We start from the raw sequence: 15724 nt of genomic DNA on the forward strand, positions 1-15724 counted from the left end.
GAAGGAAGGAAGGAAGGAAGGAAGGAAGGGAATAACAGAATAACAAGGGATCATGGAGGTCATCTAGTCCAACCACTTTTTTTAACTTATCGACCGCGGTGATCCACCTATCAACCGAAGATCTTAAAATGGGGCAAAGCTCACTTTTGGGCTCCATGGTGGTCGTATGTTGAGGACCACCTGTACTTTTGGGAGGGGGGGGAAATGTGCCATCCTGCCCAGATCTTCCCCAGATTGATTAGAGCAGTGGTTCTCAACCTTTCTAATGCCGCGACCCCATAATACAGTTCCCCATGTTGTGGTGACCCCCAACCACTTATACATCACCGGGTGCCAGGGGCGTGGCCAAAGAAAAGGGGGAAAAAATGGCGGACAGCCTTGTTTGGCGACCCCCGTGAAATGGTCGTTCGACCCCAAATGGGGTCCCGACCCACAGGCTGAGAACCACTGGATTAGAGAAAGGAAAAAAAAAAAACGAGGATTGGGATTGATTGACACACGTCCCCCCCCCTTTTTTTTTTTTTTTTTGCAGGCTGCGGCGCCGAGTTCAAGATGAGCCATATCAACCCCAGGCACCGATGTCTGGGCTCACTTTTCCCCGTGCTAGTTTCTCCTACTCCCACTGTGAGTGTCGGGGGAGCAGAAGGTGCTGTAGTCCCCTTCTCTGCTTCCCCCCCCCTCCGGAAAAAAAAAGCCGAGCCTCAGTTTCCCCTCCGTTGCTTCCTCGCCAGCCGCCCTGAGCCGGAGCGACACGGATCCGGCCGCAAGCTTTGTTTCTTCCCGACGAGGACCCTCATTTTAATTTATTCTTCTTCTTTTTCTTCAAACAAACAAACACACACACACACACACACACACACACACACAAAATGAACCTCTTTATTTTTATTTGTTTTTTAATTTTCCTGGGTGGTGCTAAAATAATTTTATTTTTTTTATTTTTTATTTTTTTGGAAACGAAAAGAGGAAAAAAAAAAACCAGAAGACAATAAATCGATCGATAAATTCTGAACTTTTTTTATTTTTTTGGAAAAAAATAAATAAGGGGGGGCGAAGAACAATGACGTTTTGATCCGAAACGGACGATGAGGACGAATACGATGAACTCCGTTCCTAAGCGGGGATCAGGATCTGCGTCCCTCTTAGCGTCGAACTTCCGCGTGCCTTCCCCCCCCCCACCCTCCTCCCCGGGATGAGCATCATGGGCTTCGGAGGAACGAAGAGATTGCAGCTGATTCGCACGAACATTTACGGATTTGCGGAACAGAGAGGCTGCCCGGCATAGTTTATTATTATTATTTTTTTTTTATTTGTTCGTTTAATTTACTTTTTTATTTTTGGGGTGTGTGTGTGGTTGGAAATTTTGAGAGAGAGAAAAAAAAGTTTGGAAAAACAAAGGAAAAAAAAAACAAACCACAAGCAAGCAAGCAAGCAAAAAAAAAATTAATACGGGTTTCTTAACACAGGACTTTTATGGGTTCAGTTCTCTCTGGGTGAATTTCTGGTTTTTTGGGGGGTGTCAATCAAGAGAGTGTACATTGATTTATATATATTGGCTGGGCGGGGGCCAGGGACAATTTGCGTGTGTGTTTTTTTAATTATTCTGATGGACATTTGATTTCTTACATCCTTTTATATATTATATATATATATATATAAATATAAGGAGAAAAAAAATCTGGTTTGTATTAGAAACTGCTTTTAAAGACAAAAATACACAAAACAATATATATATATATATATATATATATATATATATATATATATATATATATATATATACACACACACATATACACACACACATACACACACACAAGCGCAGGCGGAGTTGTCGGTGCAAGGCACGGGAAGGGGGGGCGGGAAATTTTGACCGTGCAACGCCTTTGGATAGTAAAAGTTACAACCCTGTGCAAAAAAATGGTATATATGGTGCTTGCCCCAAATCAGAGACAGACGGGTAGATGGGAGAAAAAAAAAATTTGGCAAAATTTGGCGGGGGGTGGGGGAAACATTATCAACACTGTCCTAGCTTTTGTTAAGATTGTTAGGTGTGTAACTTAACGCAATCGTAGCCTTCCTTTCCGCTTAACTATTCAATGTTCTTAATTCTCCCCCGTTAATAGTTCATTTTTTAACCGATGTGATTATTTAATTGTGGTTTTTTTTCCACCGGCTTATCATCTTTTAATTTTTATTTTATTTTTTTAAAAAGCTAGACAGTTCTAACTCCCAGTTCGCTTAAAACAAAACAAAACAAACCAGAAAACAAAAAATGTCTGATTTGGGGTAATTTTCCTCTCTTCTCGTGGTTTTTTTTTTTTTTTAAATTTTTACCTCCGCGTGTCAGAATTGTTTTACAATTTATAAATGTTCTCTTCTTTTTTAATTTATACGTCTTTTTTTTGTTTTTTGGTTGTTCGATAATGGTTTCTCTATTTATTGGTCCTTTATTGGGGGGTGGTTTTTTTTGGGTTGATCCAGCTTTTTTTTTTTTTTGCTTTTTTTTTTTTAAAGAAACATCTTTTTTAAAATGTTGTACCTGTTTTGGAGTTTTTTGTTTGTTTGTTTTTAAAGACACGTCTCTCTTTTTCCATCAGTCCTTTTGAGTTTCTCTCTGGAATTGTTATGTTTTATTTTTGTCAGGACTGTTTCCTGGACGTTAATGCTCATGTTTTTTCTCACGAGGTTAGGTGGGACGGGGAAGGGGGGGTAAATGTGGGGAGGGGGTCGAGGGGGTGTGTGAGAAAATAAAAAGTTGATTCTCATTTGTTGATTTCCTCCTGAACAGAATCTCATCCTATCCTAGACTGTAAAAAATAAATCTTTCTTCTGAAGCCTGCACTTTTTTTAAAAACAACAACCCAGATTTCCTTCCCCGGGACACACTGTAATTAAACAGATGAAGATCTCTTCGTTAACTTTTTGGGAAGAACACACAGACACACACACAAAAAAACCACACAAAACGGATTCTTAAATGTACTGTAGGGGACGAGGAGAAAGCAAATCTTATTTTGTAAATGTAAAAAAGAAAAAAAAAATTAAATTAACTCACAGAGATAAAATGAACCAACCTGGTTTTTGGGTGTTTTATTTTTTTTTTTACACCTCCCCTCCTCCTTTTTGCTTTTTGATCTAATGAGCTGTGGATTGGATGCCTAAAGCGGGCGGGGGGGGGGGGCACCGGATCCCCATTGTTAAAAAAAGGGGGGCTTTGTGTGTGTGTATGAGTGTGAGGGAAGCAAAGGCCTCTTTTTAAACCTGGAAAACGTTGCTTTGCAATCTAGTGGGGGGGGGGAATGCCTCCTGACTCCCAAACTGGACAGGGTGGGTGCAAAGACCCCTCCCCTGCACCCCAATTAACCCCAGGCCGACGCTCTGCCCTAAACAGGCACCCCAAAATTTAAGCGACACCAGTCCAGCCTGTCTGGATGGGTGCTTTGGTTTTTTTTTCCCCAGATTTAAAAAATGGGTGGTGGGCTGTTTTTTTTGGGGGGGGGGGGGTTTTCCCCAAACAGCAACATCTGGCCAGGGCCCAAGCAGGGGAGGGGGGGGGCTCTGTGCCATTTTGGGGAAGGGGAGGCAGAGGTGAGGATGGCCGTAAGAAGCATCTCTGGAATTCAAAGGGGAGGGAGACCCTTCCCCTGCTGAGAGAGGAGGGGGGGGCTGCCTCTTAAAGCATCCTGGGGAGAGGCAGGTTTTGCCCCTGTGTGTGTGTGTGTGTGTGTGTGTTGGGGCTTTGTGCTTTGCACTCTGTGTGTGTGTGTGTGTGTGTGTGCATTCCTAGCTTATCCTGGAGGGAGGGAAGCTGGGGGGGGGGAAGGGGGAGGGGGCGCCTATAAAACATATCTCCGGCTTAAGCCCAGCCAGACAGCTAAGGAAGTCACCAGCAAGTATGACCTTAGACCTCAGTTCCTCCAAGCCGGGGCGGGGGTCCCTGGAGTGCGAGGGGGGCCCGGGGACCTCGCCACTCACCCCCCCTCCTTATGCTGGGGAGGGGGCCCTGGAGCTCCGAGGGTCTCTAGATTGTTGGGCTTGTGCAGTGCTGGTCACTCTCCAAAACCTGCTGATCGGCGTGCTCAACCTTCTCCTGGCTGGATGCATCTTTGGGCTGGTCCTGTTGCCGGCCGGGGTCCTTTTGGGCTTCGGATTTCTCTGCCACTCCAAGGTCAGTGGTCCTGCTTAGCCCCCCCCCCCAGCACCCCCAATTGGGGGGGGGTTGAAACTGGGAGGGAGGGAGCAGGTGGAATTTGGGGAAGGGGCCAGGAACCTGAAGCAGCAGCTTTCCCCCCTGGCAAACAGGCTGCAGGGCCCCTCCAGTGGGGAAGGGGAGGCTGGTTTTTTTTTTTTTAATATTCAGGGTGTTTTTTGGGGGGGGGGTTTAAGACTGGGGAAAGGACTGGGGGTCCTGGTGTTGGAAATCACGTCCCCCCCAAAGGTTTGCCTGAGCACAGTGTGTGCGGCACATGGAGGGGCCTTGCCCAGGTCTGCATTGGCATTCAGACATTATCCAAAAACTTTCGGTATTGTGTGTATAAATTTATTTTACTCTTTTATCTGAAGTATTTTTTATGAATGTAATGTAAAATTGAAAATATATATTTTTTTTAACCCAAAAAAAAAGACATTACCCCAAAAAAAGATGCTGAGATTTTGGGGAAAGGGCAAAGAAGTGGAACTAGGATGGTTAAAAGCAACTGGAGGCTAAAATAGAGGAAGAAGAGTTGCAGGATTTGGGTTTGGCCAGTCTACAGAAAAAAAGGACTACGGGTGGGGGGGGGGACATGATAGCAGCATTCCAGTATTTGGGGGGGCTGCCCCAAAGAGGAGGGGGTCCCCTTATTTTCCAAAGCGCCAGAAGGCAGGGGAAGAAGCCACGGACGGAAACTCATCCAGGAGAGAAGCAAACCTGGAACGAAGGAGAAACTTCCAAACTTTTGAGGACAATTAACCAGTGGAACAGCTGGCCACCAGTAGTTGTTCATCATCTGGAGCTTGTGCAAAATGGGTCAGGGTCTCCGAGGAGGCTGGACACTCCTTGTTCTTTTCCTGGATCATCCATTGTGGATTTTTTTTTCCGCCTTGGAATGAAATCCGGGAGTTTGGGAAAAGCTGTTTCCAGATTCCTCTTGATTTGGGGCTAGGGTAGATTAACCTGACTCCCCTCCTCTGGGGTCCGGGACAGACCAATGGGGAATTTTTTCTAAATTTGCAGCGTGCTAGTTAAAAATTAAAAATAAAAACCTAAATAAAGCAGCCATGCTTAAGTTTCAGTGTTCCAACTATCGTGATGGGAAGAACTACCAGCTTTGGTAGGGGGTGGGGGGCTTGATGTACCCTCTTAAAAGGGACTGGGGTTGCCTGGGGTGAAAATTTGAGACTGAAGAGGAGGCCGCGATGTAGCCAGAGGGTGGGGGGAAAAAAATCTCATTTTGGTACAATGAGGCAGAGTCACACCATCAGTCGTGTCCTTGCAGCGAATTTAATCAGCAATCCAAATAAACATCAAAATCTGGGCTCAAAGCAGCCACGGAAGGCAGCCAGCATTTCCTCCATCCTGTGTACCCCCAAAGTTAGCTTGAACCCCCTTTGGGTCTCCCCAGTTTCCTGCCCTGAGCTTCTGAAGCTCAAACACCTTCTCCCCAATTGTGGTTTGTGCCAGGATGCCAACTGCCGACAGCCCGAATTCAACTCCCCGGCTGAATTCTGCCCAGAATAAGAATCAGGGCGAGAGAAGCCTCAAATAAATTGGAGCAAATAAATAGATTGAACAAATAAAATTTGCAAAAGCCTGTTTTGCTGTTGTCCCTAAAGATCCATTTCTCCAATGGGGGAAACTGAGGTCAAGGGGGTGCGTTTGTGGGCAGGAAAAGAGAAAGGGGCATTTTCTGAGAGGGACAATAACAGAACAACAGAATTGGAAGGGACCTTGAAGGTCTTCTAGTCCAACCCCCGGCTCAAACAGGAGACCTATACCAGTCCAGAAAAATCATTGTCCAATCTCTTTTTAAAAACCTTCAGTGACGGAGCACCCCCAATTTCTGCAGGCGAGCAGTTCCGTTGATTAATTAGTCTTAACAATTGGATGACTGAGTAGTGGGCCAGCAGATGCTATACTAAGAGGGTTCAACACGGATCAGTCAAATTAGAGTCCACAACGCCTTGGTGAGGCCACACTTGGAATCCGGCACCCAGTTTTGGTCACCACCATGTAAAAAAGATGTTGAGACTCTGGAAAGAGTGCAGAAAAAAGCAACAAAGATGATTAGGGGACTGGAGGCTAAAGCATATAAGGAACGGTTGCTGGAATTGGGGATGTCTAGTTTAATGAAGAGAAGGACGAGGGGGGACATGATAGCAGTCTTCCAGTATCTCAGGGGCTGCCCCAAAGAAGAGGGAGTCAAGCTATTCTCCAAGGCGCCTGAAGGCAGAACAAGAAGCAAGGGATGGAAACCAACCAAAGAGAGAAGCAACCTAGAACTAAGGAGAAACTTCCTGACAGTTAGAACAATTAACCAGTGGAACTACCTGCCTCCAGAAGCGGTGAATGCTCCAACACTGGTAGTTTTTAAGAAGAGACTGGACAGTCATTTGTCTAAAACGGGGTAGGGTTTCCTACCTGAGCAGGGGGTTGGATTAGATGCCCTCCAAGGTCCCTTCCAATTTTATTATTATATTATATATTTATCAGAAATGGTTTCTTGCCTAGAAGACCTCCAAGGTCGCTTCCAGGGCTATTGTTATTGTTATTATTATTGATGATTGATCATTGCACAGTCAGCCAGATGTTCAGACTGGATTTGGCATTTTGTCTACCTATCGAGTCCTTACCCAGGACCTGGGATAGGCAGATGTGGATGTTGGATGGTATTACAGATCTCGTCGCAATACCATCAAACATCCACCTCTGCCTATCCCAGGTCTTGGGTAAGGACTCTATAAGTAGACAAAATGCCAAATCCAGTCTGAACATCTGGCTGACTGTGCGATGATCAATCATTTCCAAGGTTGTTTCCAGGTCTATTGTTATTGTTGTTGTTGCTGCTGCTGCTGTTGTTATTATTATTATTATTATTATTATTATTATTATTATTATTATCTCTTTGAACAAATAGGATGGGAAGAACATGATTAAAATGGCTTCCCAAGTCTCCCTTGAATAACTTCCATTCCAGCTCTTTCTGCACATCCATGTGCATGCGTGTCATGCGTGTGCCGGAAAACTCCATGGAATATGTTCATTCCGGATTAGGAATTCAGAAATCCTCAATTGGGATAAAGTTGGGTGGGGGAGAGAGGAGAGTCAAGGCCTCTGTACGGATGGAGGACGCTCTCGTGCTGGAGAAATGAAGTAGCTGAGCCATAGTGGGCTTTTGAATAACAGACTCGGAAGGGACCTTGGAGGTCATCTAGTCCAACCCTCTGCGCAGGCAGGCGTCCCTATCTACCATTCCAGATGAATCTTTGTCCGATCTCTTCTTAAAAACCTGAAGTGTTGGAGCACCCACGACTTCTGGAGGCAAGGTGTTCCAAATTAATAGAATAACAAGAGTTGGGAGGGACCTCGGAGATCGTCTAGTCCAGCCCCCTGCTCCATCAGGAGTCCCTCTGCCGTTCCAGACAAATGGCCATCCAATCTCTCCTTAAAAGCCTCCGGTGTTGGAGCACCCACGACCTCTGGAGCCTGAGAAGACCTTAAACGTTGGGGTGGGATGAGCCAAAGGCACTCTGCACATGCTCCACTTCCAGCAATTTGCAGCAGTGAAGAAAACATGGGGCTTTTAAGGGCGAAATCTCTTGCAGCTGGAGATTCTGGCCAGATCGTGGCCAGATCTGCAGACCAGGCCCAGCCTTGGAATTCAGTTGGCCTCCTGCCCCCCTCTCTCCCCCTCTCCCCTCCCCGAGCCCACCCCACCCCCCCAGTCACAGGAGTCCTGCTCCTTCCCCCCCCTCCATGCTCCTTCCGCACGTCCAGGTTGACGTGGCTACTACGGGGTGGTCTGCCTCTTGGGGGGAGAGGCAAATGTTTTGGGATTAATTCTCCGGCCTGAATCCCAAGGCGATATGTGTGTGTGTGTTGCACATCACCCTCTGGGTGGAATGCAACACGTGGGCAAGCAGATGGTAGGTCAGGCCCCTGCCCCTTTGTGGGGGGGTGGGCTGGAGGAGAGAGAGCAGGCACTTTCTCTGGACTTGTAAGATCCCCCCAAAAAATAAAAAAAAAATATGGGTATGTGTTTACTAGCATCCTTGGATCCGTTTGTCCCAGCGGTTGTGAGAACCAACATGAGGGGCGGCCTGCTCAGGAATGAACGGGGCAGGATCCTTCTCCCTGTGGGAATGAGACACCCAGGTCAGGGACTGCAACAAGGGTTAGTTGGTAGGCAGACAAAATGCACAGTTTTGCCTGGCTAATTCAGTGTGAAGTGTTAGTACGGAGGTGTCCAATACCTGGGCCACTTTAAGACTGCGGGGACTTCAACTAGTAAGGCCGCCTTTTGCAATTGACTAATAGCGAATTTGTCAATGCCAATGGTGTTCAAGTGGTGCTCCAGTTGTTTTGGGATTTCACCCAAGGAGCCTATTACTATTGGTACTACCCTTGCTTGCTTTTGCCACAGTCTTTCTATTTCTATTTGTAGGTCTTTGTATTTTGTTATCTTCTCCAGTTCTTTCTCGTCTATTCTGCTGTCTCCAGGCACTGCCACGTCCACTATCCAGACTTTTTTGTCTTTCTTATTGACCATTGTTAAGTCTGGGGTGTTATGTTGCAGGTGCTTGTCTGTTTGAATTCTGAAGTCCCAGAGCAGTTTAATTTTATCATTTTCTATGACTTTCTCTATTTTAATGATCCCACCAGTTGTTGCTTACAGGCAAATGATATTTTTTGCAGATCTTTCAATGCACCATTGTTGCTACTTTGTCATGCCACTGCTTGTAGTCAGTCTGTGCAATCTTCTTGCAACAGCTTACCAGGTGGTCCACTGTTTCTTCAGCTTCTTTGCATAGGCGGCACTTACTGTCTGTTGCTATCTTCTCAATTTTGACTTTGTATGCATTTGTCCTTAAGGCTTGGTCTTGTGCAGCCAGAATTAGTCCCTCGGTCTCTTTCTTCAATTTTCCTGCTCTTAGCCATTGCCAGGTTTTATTATTATCTGCTTTCCCAGCTATTTTTTTTTCATGTATTGGCCATGTAGTGCTTTGCCTTCCCATGCCTCTATTCTGTTCTTCATTTGGTCTTTCTTGTAGGCCGGTTTGGTCTCTCCAGTAGTCAGTAAGCCTTCCTGATATACTAACTTCAGTGCATCTTCATCATTGTCATTATGATTATTGTTGTTGTGGTTATGCTGGGCGGGGGGGGAAAAAAAACCAGTTTGCAGCCGTGGCTGCTCACCGCCCTTCGGAAATGGGTCTGGGCACTTGCCCAAAGCAAGTCTCCTGTGATGCTGCGGGCTGGCAGGCTGCTTCTTTGCACCGAAGTTGGTCAACAGGAAACCCCAGGCCCCTCTTGGTGGGAAGCTGCACCGGCTGGCCTGCCACCTTTCCGCCTGTCCCGGGCGGTGAAGCAAGCCAGATGCCCCGGCTGGGGGCTGATAACCTCCTGGGGCCAAAAGACACAGTCCAGGCATAGCCCGGGCTGCCCCCCCACCTCCTCCTCCTCCTCCTCCTGCTGCTGCTGCTAAGTCCCAAGAGAGGGGAAGGGGAGAGATTGCCCTTCAGGGGAGATTGCCCTCTTCTGCCCTCCCCCCTTCTATCTCTTTTCTATCTTTCTCCTCTCCTTCCTTCCTTCCTTCCTTCCTCTGTTCTACCTCCTTTCCTTTTCTCACTCTTCGTCCTCCCTGTTTTCCATCTTCCTTTCCCCTCCCATCCCTTTCCCTTCCATTTTTATTTCCTCTTTCCTTTCTTTCCTCTCCCTCCTCCCTTTTCTCTTTTCTGTCTCCCTTCCCGCCCTGCCCTTCCCCCCTTGCCCTTTTCTCTCTTCCCCTTGCTCCCTTCTTTCCTCCCTTCAACTCCCAGAATTCCACCCTCCCTCCCTTCTTTCCCTTGCCGTCCCTCTCTCTCTCTCTTCCTCTTTTCTCCCCCTTTTTTTATTTCCTTCCTCCCACCTTCCTTCCTTCCTCCCTCCCTCCCTCCCTTCTCCAACACTGGAAGTTTTTAAGAAGAGACTGGACAGCCCTTTGTCTGAAATGGTACTATAGGGTTTCCTGCCTGAGCAGGGGGTTGGACTAGATGACCCCCAAGGTCCCTTCCAACTCAGTTATTCTGTTATTCTTTTTTCCTTCCTTCCTTCCTTCCTTCCTTCCTTCCTTCCTTCCTTCCTTCCTTCCTTCCTTCCTTCCTCCTCCTCCTCCCTCCCTCCCTCCCTCCCTCCCTCCCTCCCTCCCTCCCTCCCTTTTCCAACACTGGAAGTTTTTAAGAAGAGACTGGACAGCCCTTTGTCTGAAATGGTACTATAGGGTTTCCTGCCTGAGCAGGGGGTTGGACTAGATGACCCCCAAGGTCCCTTCCAACTCAGTTATTCTGTTATTCTTTTTTCCTTCCTTCCTTCCTTCCTTCCTTCCTTCCTTCCTTCCTTCCTTCCTTCCTTCCTTCCTTCCTCCCTCCCTCCCTCCCTCCCTCCCTCCCTCCCTTTTCCAACACTGGAAGTTTTTAAGAAGAGACTGGACAGCCCTTTGTCTGAAATGGTACTATAGGGTTTCCTGCCTGAGCAGGGGGTTGGACTAGATGACCTCCAAGATCCCTTCTGAGTCTGTTATTCTGTTATCTTTCTTCCCTCCCTCCCTCCTTCCCTCCCTCCATTCTTCAACACTGGAAGTTCTTTTTTTTTTTTAAAAAAAAAGTTTTTTATTTATAAAACAGTTAAAAACAAAGATGGACATAACGTAACTTTCCAGTGTATATATTCCTAACAATTTGTTCCTCATCATACATAGAATTCTTAATCTCTCTATATACATATTTTTCTATACAATACAGTCTCTAATTTGTTTCTCTATATACTAACATAACAGTTTTATATATCTCTATCTTAACACTAACTTAAAACCCGAACAGTTCTCCTTGATTCACACCAACAATAGAATTTGTCCCAGATTTCAAAGTAATCTGACTCTGTCTTGTCCTTCATTTCCATTGTGAGCCTATCCATATCAGCCCACGATAGGATTTTATATAAAACCTCTTCTTCTGTTGGACTTTCTTTATTCCTCAGGTTTTGTGCATACGCCAATCTAGCAGCCGTGAGAATATGTAGCGTCAAGTAAAGTATCCCTTTGTCGTATTTCTTGGTAGTTATGCCTAGTAGGAAGAGTTCTGATTTTAGCTCTATCTCTATCATTAGTATTCCTTCCAGCCATTTTTAAACCTTGTTCCAAAAGTCACGGGCTTTTGAGCACTCCCACCACATGTGGTAATATGTGCCTCTCGCCAATTTACATTTCCAACACGTAACACGAAGGTCTTAAAAAGAGACTGGACAGCCCTTTGTCTGAAACGCTATAAGGTTTCCTGCCTGAGCACGGGGGTTGGACTAGATGACCTCCAAGATCCCTTCCGAGTCTGTTATTCTGTTATTCTTCCTTCCTTCCTTCCTCCCTCCCTCCCTCCTCCAACACTGGAAGTTTTGAAGAAGAGACTGGACAGCCACTTGTCTGAAATGGTGCAGGGTTTCCTGCCTGAGCGGGGGGTTGGACTAGATGACCTCCAAGGTCCCGTCCAACTTTATCATTATGATTATCTGTCTGAAATGGTGCAGGGTTTCCTGCCTGAGCTGGGGGTTGGACTAGATGACCTCCAAGGTCCCGTCCAACTTTATCATTATGATTATCTGTCTGAAATGGTGCAGGGTTTCCTGCCTGAGCAGGGGGTTGGACTAGATGACCTCCAAGGTCCCGTCCAACTTTATCATTATGATTATGATTATCTGTCTGAAATGGTGCAGGGTTTCCTGCCTGAGCAGGGGGCTGGGCTAGATGACCTCCAAGGTCCCTTCCAACTTTATCATTATGATTATGATTATCTGTCTGAAGTGGGATAGGGTTTCCTGCCTGAGGAGTGGGTTGGACTAGATGACCTCCAAGGTCCCTTCCAACTTTATCATTATGATTATGATTATCTGTCTGAAATGGTGCAGGGTTTCCTGCCTGAGCAGTGGGTTGGACTAGATGACCTCCAAGGTCCCTTCCAAGTATTATTATTATTATTATTGGTCTGAAATGAGTTTCCCTGCCTGAGCAGGTGGTTGGACTAGAAGACCTCCAAGGTCCCTTCCAACTATTATTATTATTAATGATGATGATGGGTGCCCTAGGAGCCGGCTTCCCTGGTACGTGTGTTTGTGTGTGTGTGTGTGTTTGTGTGTCAGAGCCCGGCGGTTGGGTTGCTTAGAGGAGATTTCCGACGGCCCCTTTCCCCTTTTCTCCCCGCAGTTCCTCAACACCCAGGAGCACTACTGCACCAGCCACTTGCACGACTCGGCCGCCGTGGGCCTGCTGGTGGTGGGCTTCACCCTGTTGGTGCCTCTCCTGGTCCTGGCCCTGGCCGCCTACTGCCGCCTGGCGCGCCGCCTGCAGCTCGGCTACTGCCTGGTGCCCTACAGCAAGGCCATCTACAAAAACCTGCCCGCCAGCCGCTACCACAGCGTGGGCAGCTGCGGCTGCTGCGCGCAGGACCTGGATGCCGCTGGGGAGAAGGTCTGGGTGTGAGGGGGGGCCTGGGGGTATGGGGAGTCGTGGCACGGAGAGGCCTGGCGAAGACACCTGGGCGGAATGGACTGCCTTACTCTGGGCACGGAGGAGCTGGCTGGCACAAATCCCCAGGAGGAGCCCGCCTCCGTCGCGCAAGAGGAGTCAGCTTTGTTTTCACGCACCGGGAAAAGAAAATGAACTTTTGGGGGGGGGGTTGAGTCCGTCTCTTAAGCGAGGACTCTCAAAAGCTTCCTCTTCTTCTCCATCTGCCGCGTGGAGCTGGGACGGCCCCACGAACTCGGGACACGCCTGCTCGGTTGGCCCCACGTTCCGGTTGCTGCCTTGCGAAGCGGTGATTTTTTTTCCCAACCTTTTTAAGATGGAGGGACTTCGACTCCCAGAATGCCCCAGCCAGAGCATGCGCTGGCTGGGGCGTTCTGGGAGTTGAAGTCCAGCCCATCTTTAAAAAGTTGCCGAGGTGAAAAAAAAAACACTCAGCTAATGCATTTACGGAAGTTGCTGCGAGCGAATTAACCAGAAATTCTTTTTTAATTGTTGTTGTTATTATTATAATACACTTTGTACATGGAGAATCTGAGGCGGTTTTGCTTTATTTTTTCCAGGTTGGGGGGGGGGGGAAGAAGTTGGGGAAATTTATTGTCTAATAAACAGGGGTCTTCAAACTGGGCCCTTTGATGACGTGTGCACTTCAACTCCCAGAATTCCTCAGCCAGCGTGAGGGAACTATGAGCCTTTGATGACTGGTGGACTTCAACTCCCAGAATTCCTCAGCCAGTGTGAGGGAACTATCACCCTTTTATGACTTGAGGACTTCAACTCCCAGAACTCCTCAAGCCAGTGTGCCTGGCTGAGGAATTCTGGGAGTTGAAGTCCACAAGTCATCAAAGGGCCAAGTTTGAAGACCCCTGGTCTAAAAAGACAAGAATACTGGCAGTCCTCGACTTAACGACAATTCATTTAGTGACCAAAATTACCCCATCACTGGAAAAAGTGCCTTACGATTGATTTTTCCCACTTAACGACCGTTGCAGCATTTCCCCCGTGGTCACGTGATCAAAATTCAGACACTTGGCAGCTGACTCATATTTACAACAGCTGCAGTGTCCCGGGATCCCCTTTTGGCGACCGATGGACAAGCCAAATCAAGGGGGGGAAGCCGGATTCGCGTAAGGACGGTGTGACTCACTTAATGACGGGCAGGGATTTGCTTTCACAGCTGTGGCAAGGAAGGGCATAAACGGGCACCAAGTTCCCCAAACAAATGTTTCGCTTAGCGACAGACACACTCCATGACTGCTTGTAAGTCGTACGCAGGAGGTCCTCTACTTACGACCAGCTGTTTTGAAGTTACGACACTGAAAAAGCTTATAGCAACCCCTAGTCAGTGACCAAAATTCAGTATTTATGACACCTGCAGCCTCCCAGGATCACTTGATCCTCCTTTTATGACATTCCTGGCTGTCTTCCGATCAGCAAAATCACTGGGAAAAGCTGGATTTGCTTAATGGCCGTCTGATTCGCGCAGTGATTTGCTTAACAAAAAGGGTCATAAAACAAGGGCACGGCTGGCTTCGCAACTGCCCCACTTAACAACAAAGATTCTTGTCCTGATTGTGGTCATTAAGTCCAGGACTGCCTGCGTGCCGAAGACGGAGGGCAAATTCAATTCGTAATGTGGATAAACCGAGGAGGGTTTTATACACAACTCCCTGTCCCACGAAACCACTCCATTTTAGCACAACTTTTCATTTCCCAAACGTGAACACGGATTTTGAGACGGGCAAGCTCCCTGTCGCAACGCACAACGGACACGGGGGAAGCCTGGAATCGCGTCCCGCAGGAACTCCCGGCGTTTCAGGCTTGTGCCAAGCTGCTACTCCCAACTTGGGACGCCCAATGTTCTGATTTAATGTCCATTCGAATATTCCCCGGAAGGGCTGAAATTGGATTGGAGGACGTTTCCCCTTTTCACACACCCCAAAGTTTCTCCCCCAAAAGGAAGGTAACTTGCTTCTGTTAGGGATGATATAAAAATAAATCAGTGTGAGTTTTTCCCCCCAATTTCAAATTTCCAGAATCCCCCAGCCAGCAAAGCCAACCTGGCTGGGAATTCTGGGAATTGAAACCCACTCCTCTTAAAAGTTTGAAAAAAACCACTGAATTAGATCAGCCTTCTTCAAGTTTGGCAACTTGAAGACTCGTGGACTTCCACTCCCAGAATTCCCTAGCCAGCTGGTTTTTTTTTCTTCTCTCACTTTGCTGAAGTCAAGATATATTACATCTGCCACATTCCCACTGTCTATTAAGACATTTACCCTATCAAAAATATGCGATATGTGATGTCACCTTTGTTTCTTGTCCTATCCATGCTGCATTCTGGCAAACTCTTGGGCGCTTGGGGAATTCTGGGAGTTGAAGTCCACAAGTCATCAAAGGGCCACAGTTCCCTGACGCTGGCTGAGGAATTCTCTGAGTTGAAATCCACAAGTCATCAAAGGGCCAAGCTTGAAGACCCCTGCTTGTGGACTTCCACTCCCAGAATTCCTCAGCCACAGATGCTGGCTGAGGAATTCTGGGAGTTGAAGTCCGCAAGTCATCAAAGGGCCATGTTTGAAGACCCCTGATGTAAACAGTCAAGCTTCCTGCATCCATCCAGAGCTGCAGATTAGCATCGAGGACTAGAAGCTTGGTGACCGGGCTCTTAAGAGAGGGCGGAGACCCCAGCCCTTCCTGATTCTGCCTGTTTCTTCCCTCTAAAGCAGCAGTTCTCAACCTGTGGGTCAGGACCCCATTTGGGGTCGAACGACCATTTCACGGGGGTCGCCAAACAACGCAGTCCGCCATTTTCCCCCCTTTTCCTTAGCTGTGCCCCTCCCTTTTATTCTATTGGCTTTTGAAAGCCAATCGAATAGACTCTCTTGAATAGAGTCTAATTCTATTGGCTTTCCAAAGCCAATAGGAATTGTCCAGGCTGCCTCTGCCCTGCTGAGCCCGCCAAAAGTCCCATTCTGCAA

General features: G+C 47.3%; 2 protein-coding genes across 9 annotated transcripts in view; both read left to right on the plus strand.

Moving 5' to 3' along the window:
- Positions 1 to 1700, plus strand: part of KDM6B (lysine demethylase 6B) — a 90419-nt gene extending 88719 nt beyond the window's left edge. For all 8 annotated transcript variants that reach the window (XM_039337954.1, XM_039337961.1, XM_039337960.1 and 5 more), the window contains one exon: positions 533 to 1700. In XM_039337954.1, the coding sequence (XP_039193888.1) occupies positions 533 to 556 (24 nt within the window). In that variant the 3' untranslated portion in view covers positions 557 to 1700. The remainder of the gene's footprint in view (positions 1 to 532) is intronic.
- A 2160-nt stretch (positions 1701 to 3860) lies between these two features.
- TMEM88 (transmembrane protein 88) lies at positions 3861 to 13287 on the plus strand. The gene is made up of 2 exons (XM_039337963.1): positions 3861 to 4171; positions 12432 to 13287. The coding sequence occupies exons 1-2, from the start codon at positions 3899 to 3901 to the stop codon at positions 12705 to 12707; spliced, it is 549 nt and encodes a 182-aa protein (XP_039193897.1). The 5' UTR covers positions 3861 to 3898; the 3' UTR covers positions 12708 to 13287.
- Positions 13288 to 15724: the final 2437 nt, after the last annotated feature.

The sequence above is a fragment of the Crotalus tigris genome, unplaced genomic scaffold (assembly GCF_016545835.1).
Source record: "Crotalus tigris isolate CLP2741 ecotype Arizona unplaced genomic scaffold, ASM1654583v1 scf7180000017690.20705106771:4171800, whole genome shotgun sequence".
NCBI classification, from domain to species: Eukaryota; Metazoa; Chordata; class Lepidosauria; order Squamata; family Viperidae; genus Crotalus; species Crotalus tigris.

Coding starts and splice junctions, on each gene's coding strand:
- TMEM88 (XM_039337963.1), top strand. CDS start 3,899: ATGACCTTAGACCTCAGTTCCTCCAAGCCGGGGCGGGGGTCCCTGGAG. Junction 4,172..12,431: donor GATTTCTCTGCCACTCCAAG/GTCAGTGGTCCT, acceptor TTCTCCCCGCAG/TTCCTCAACACCCAGGAGCA.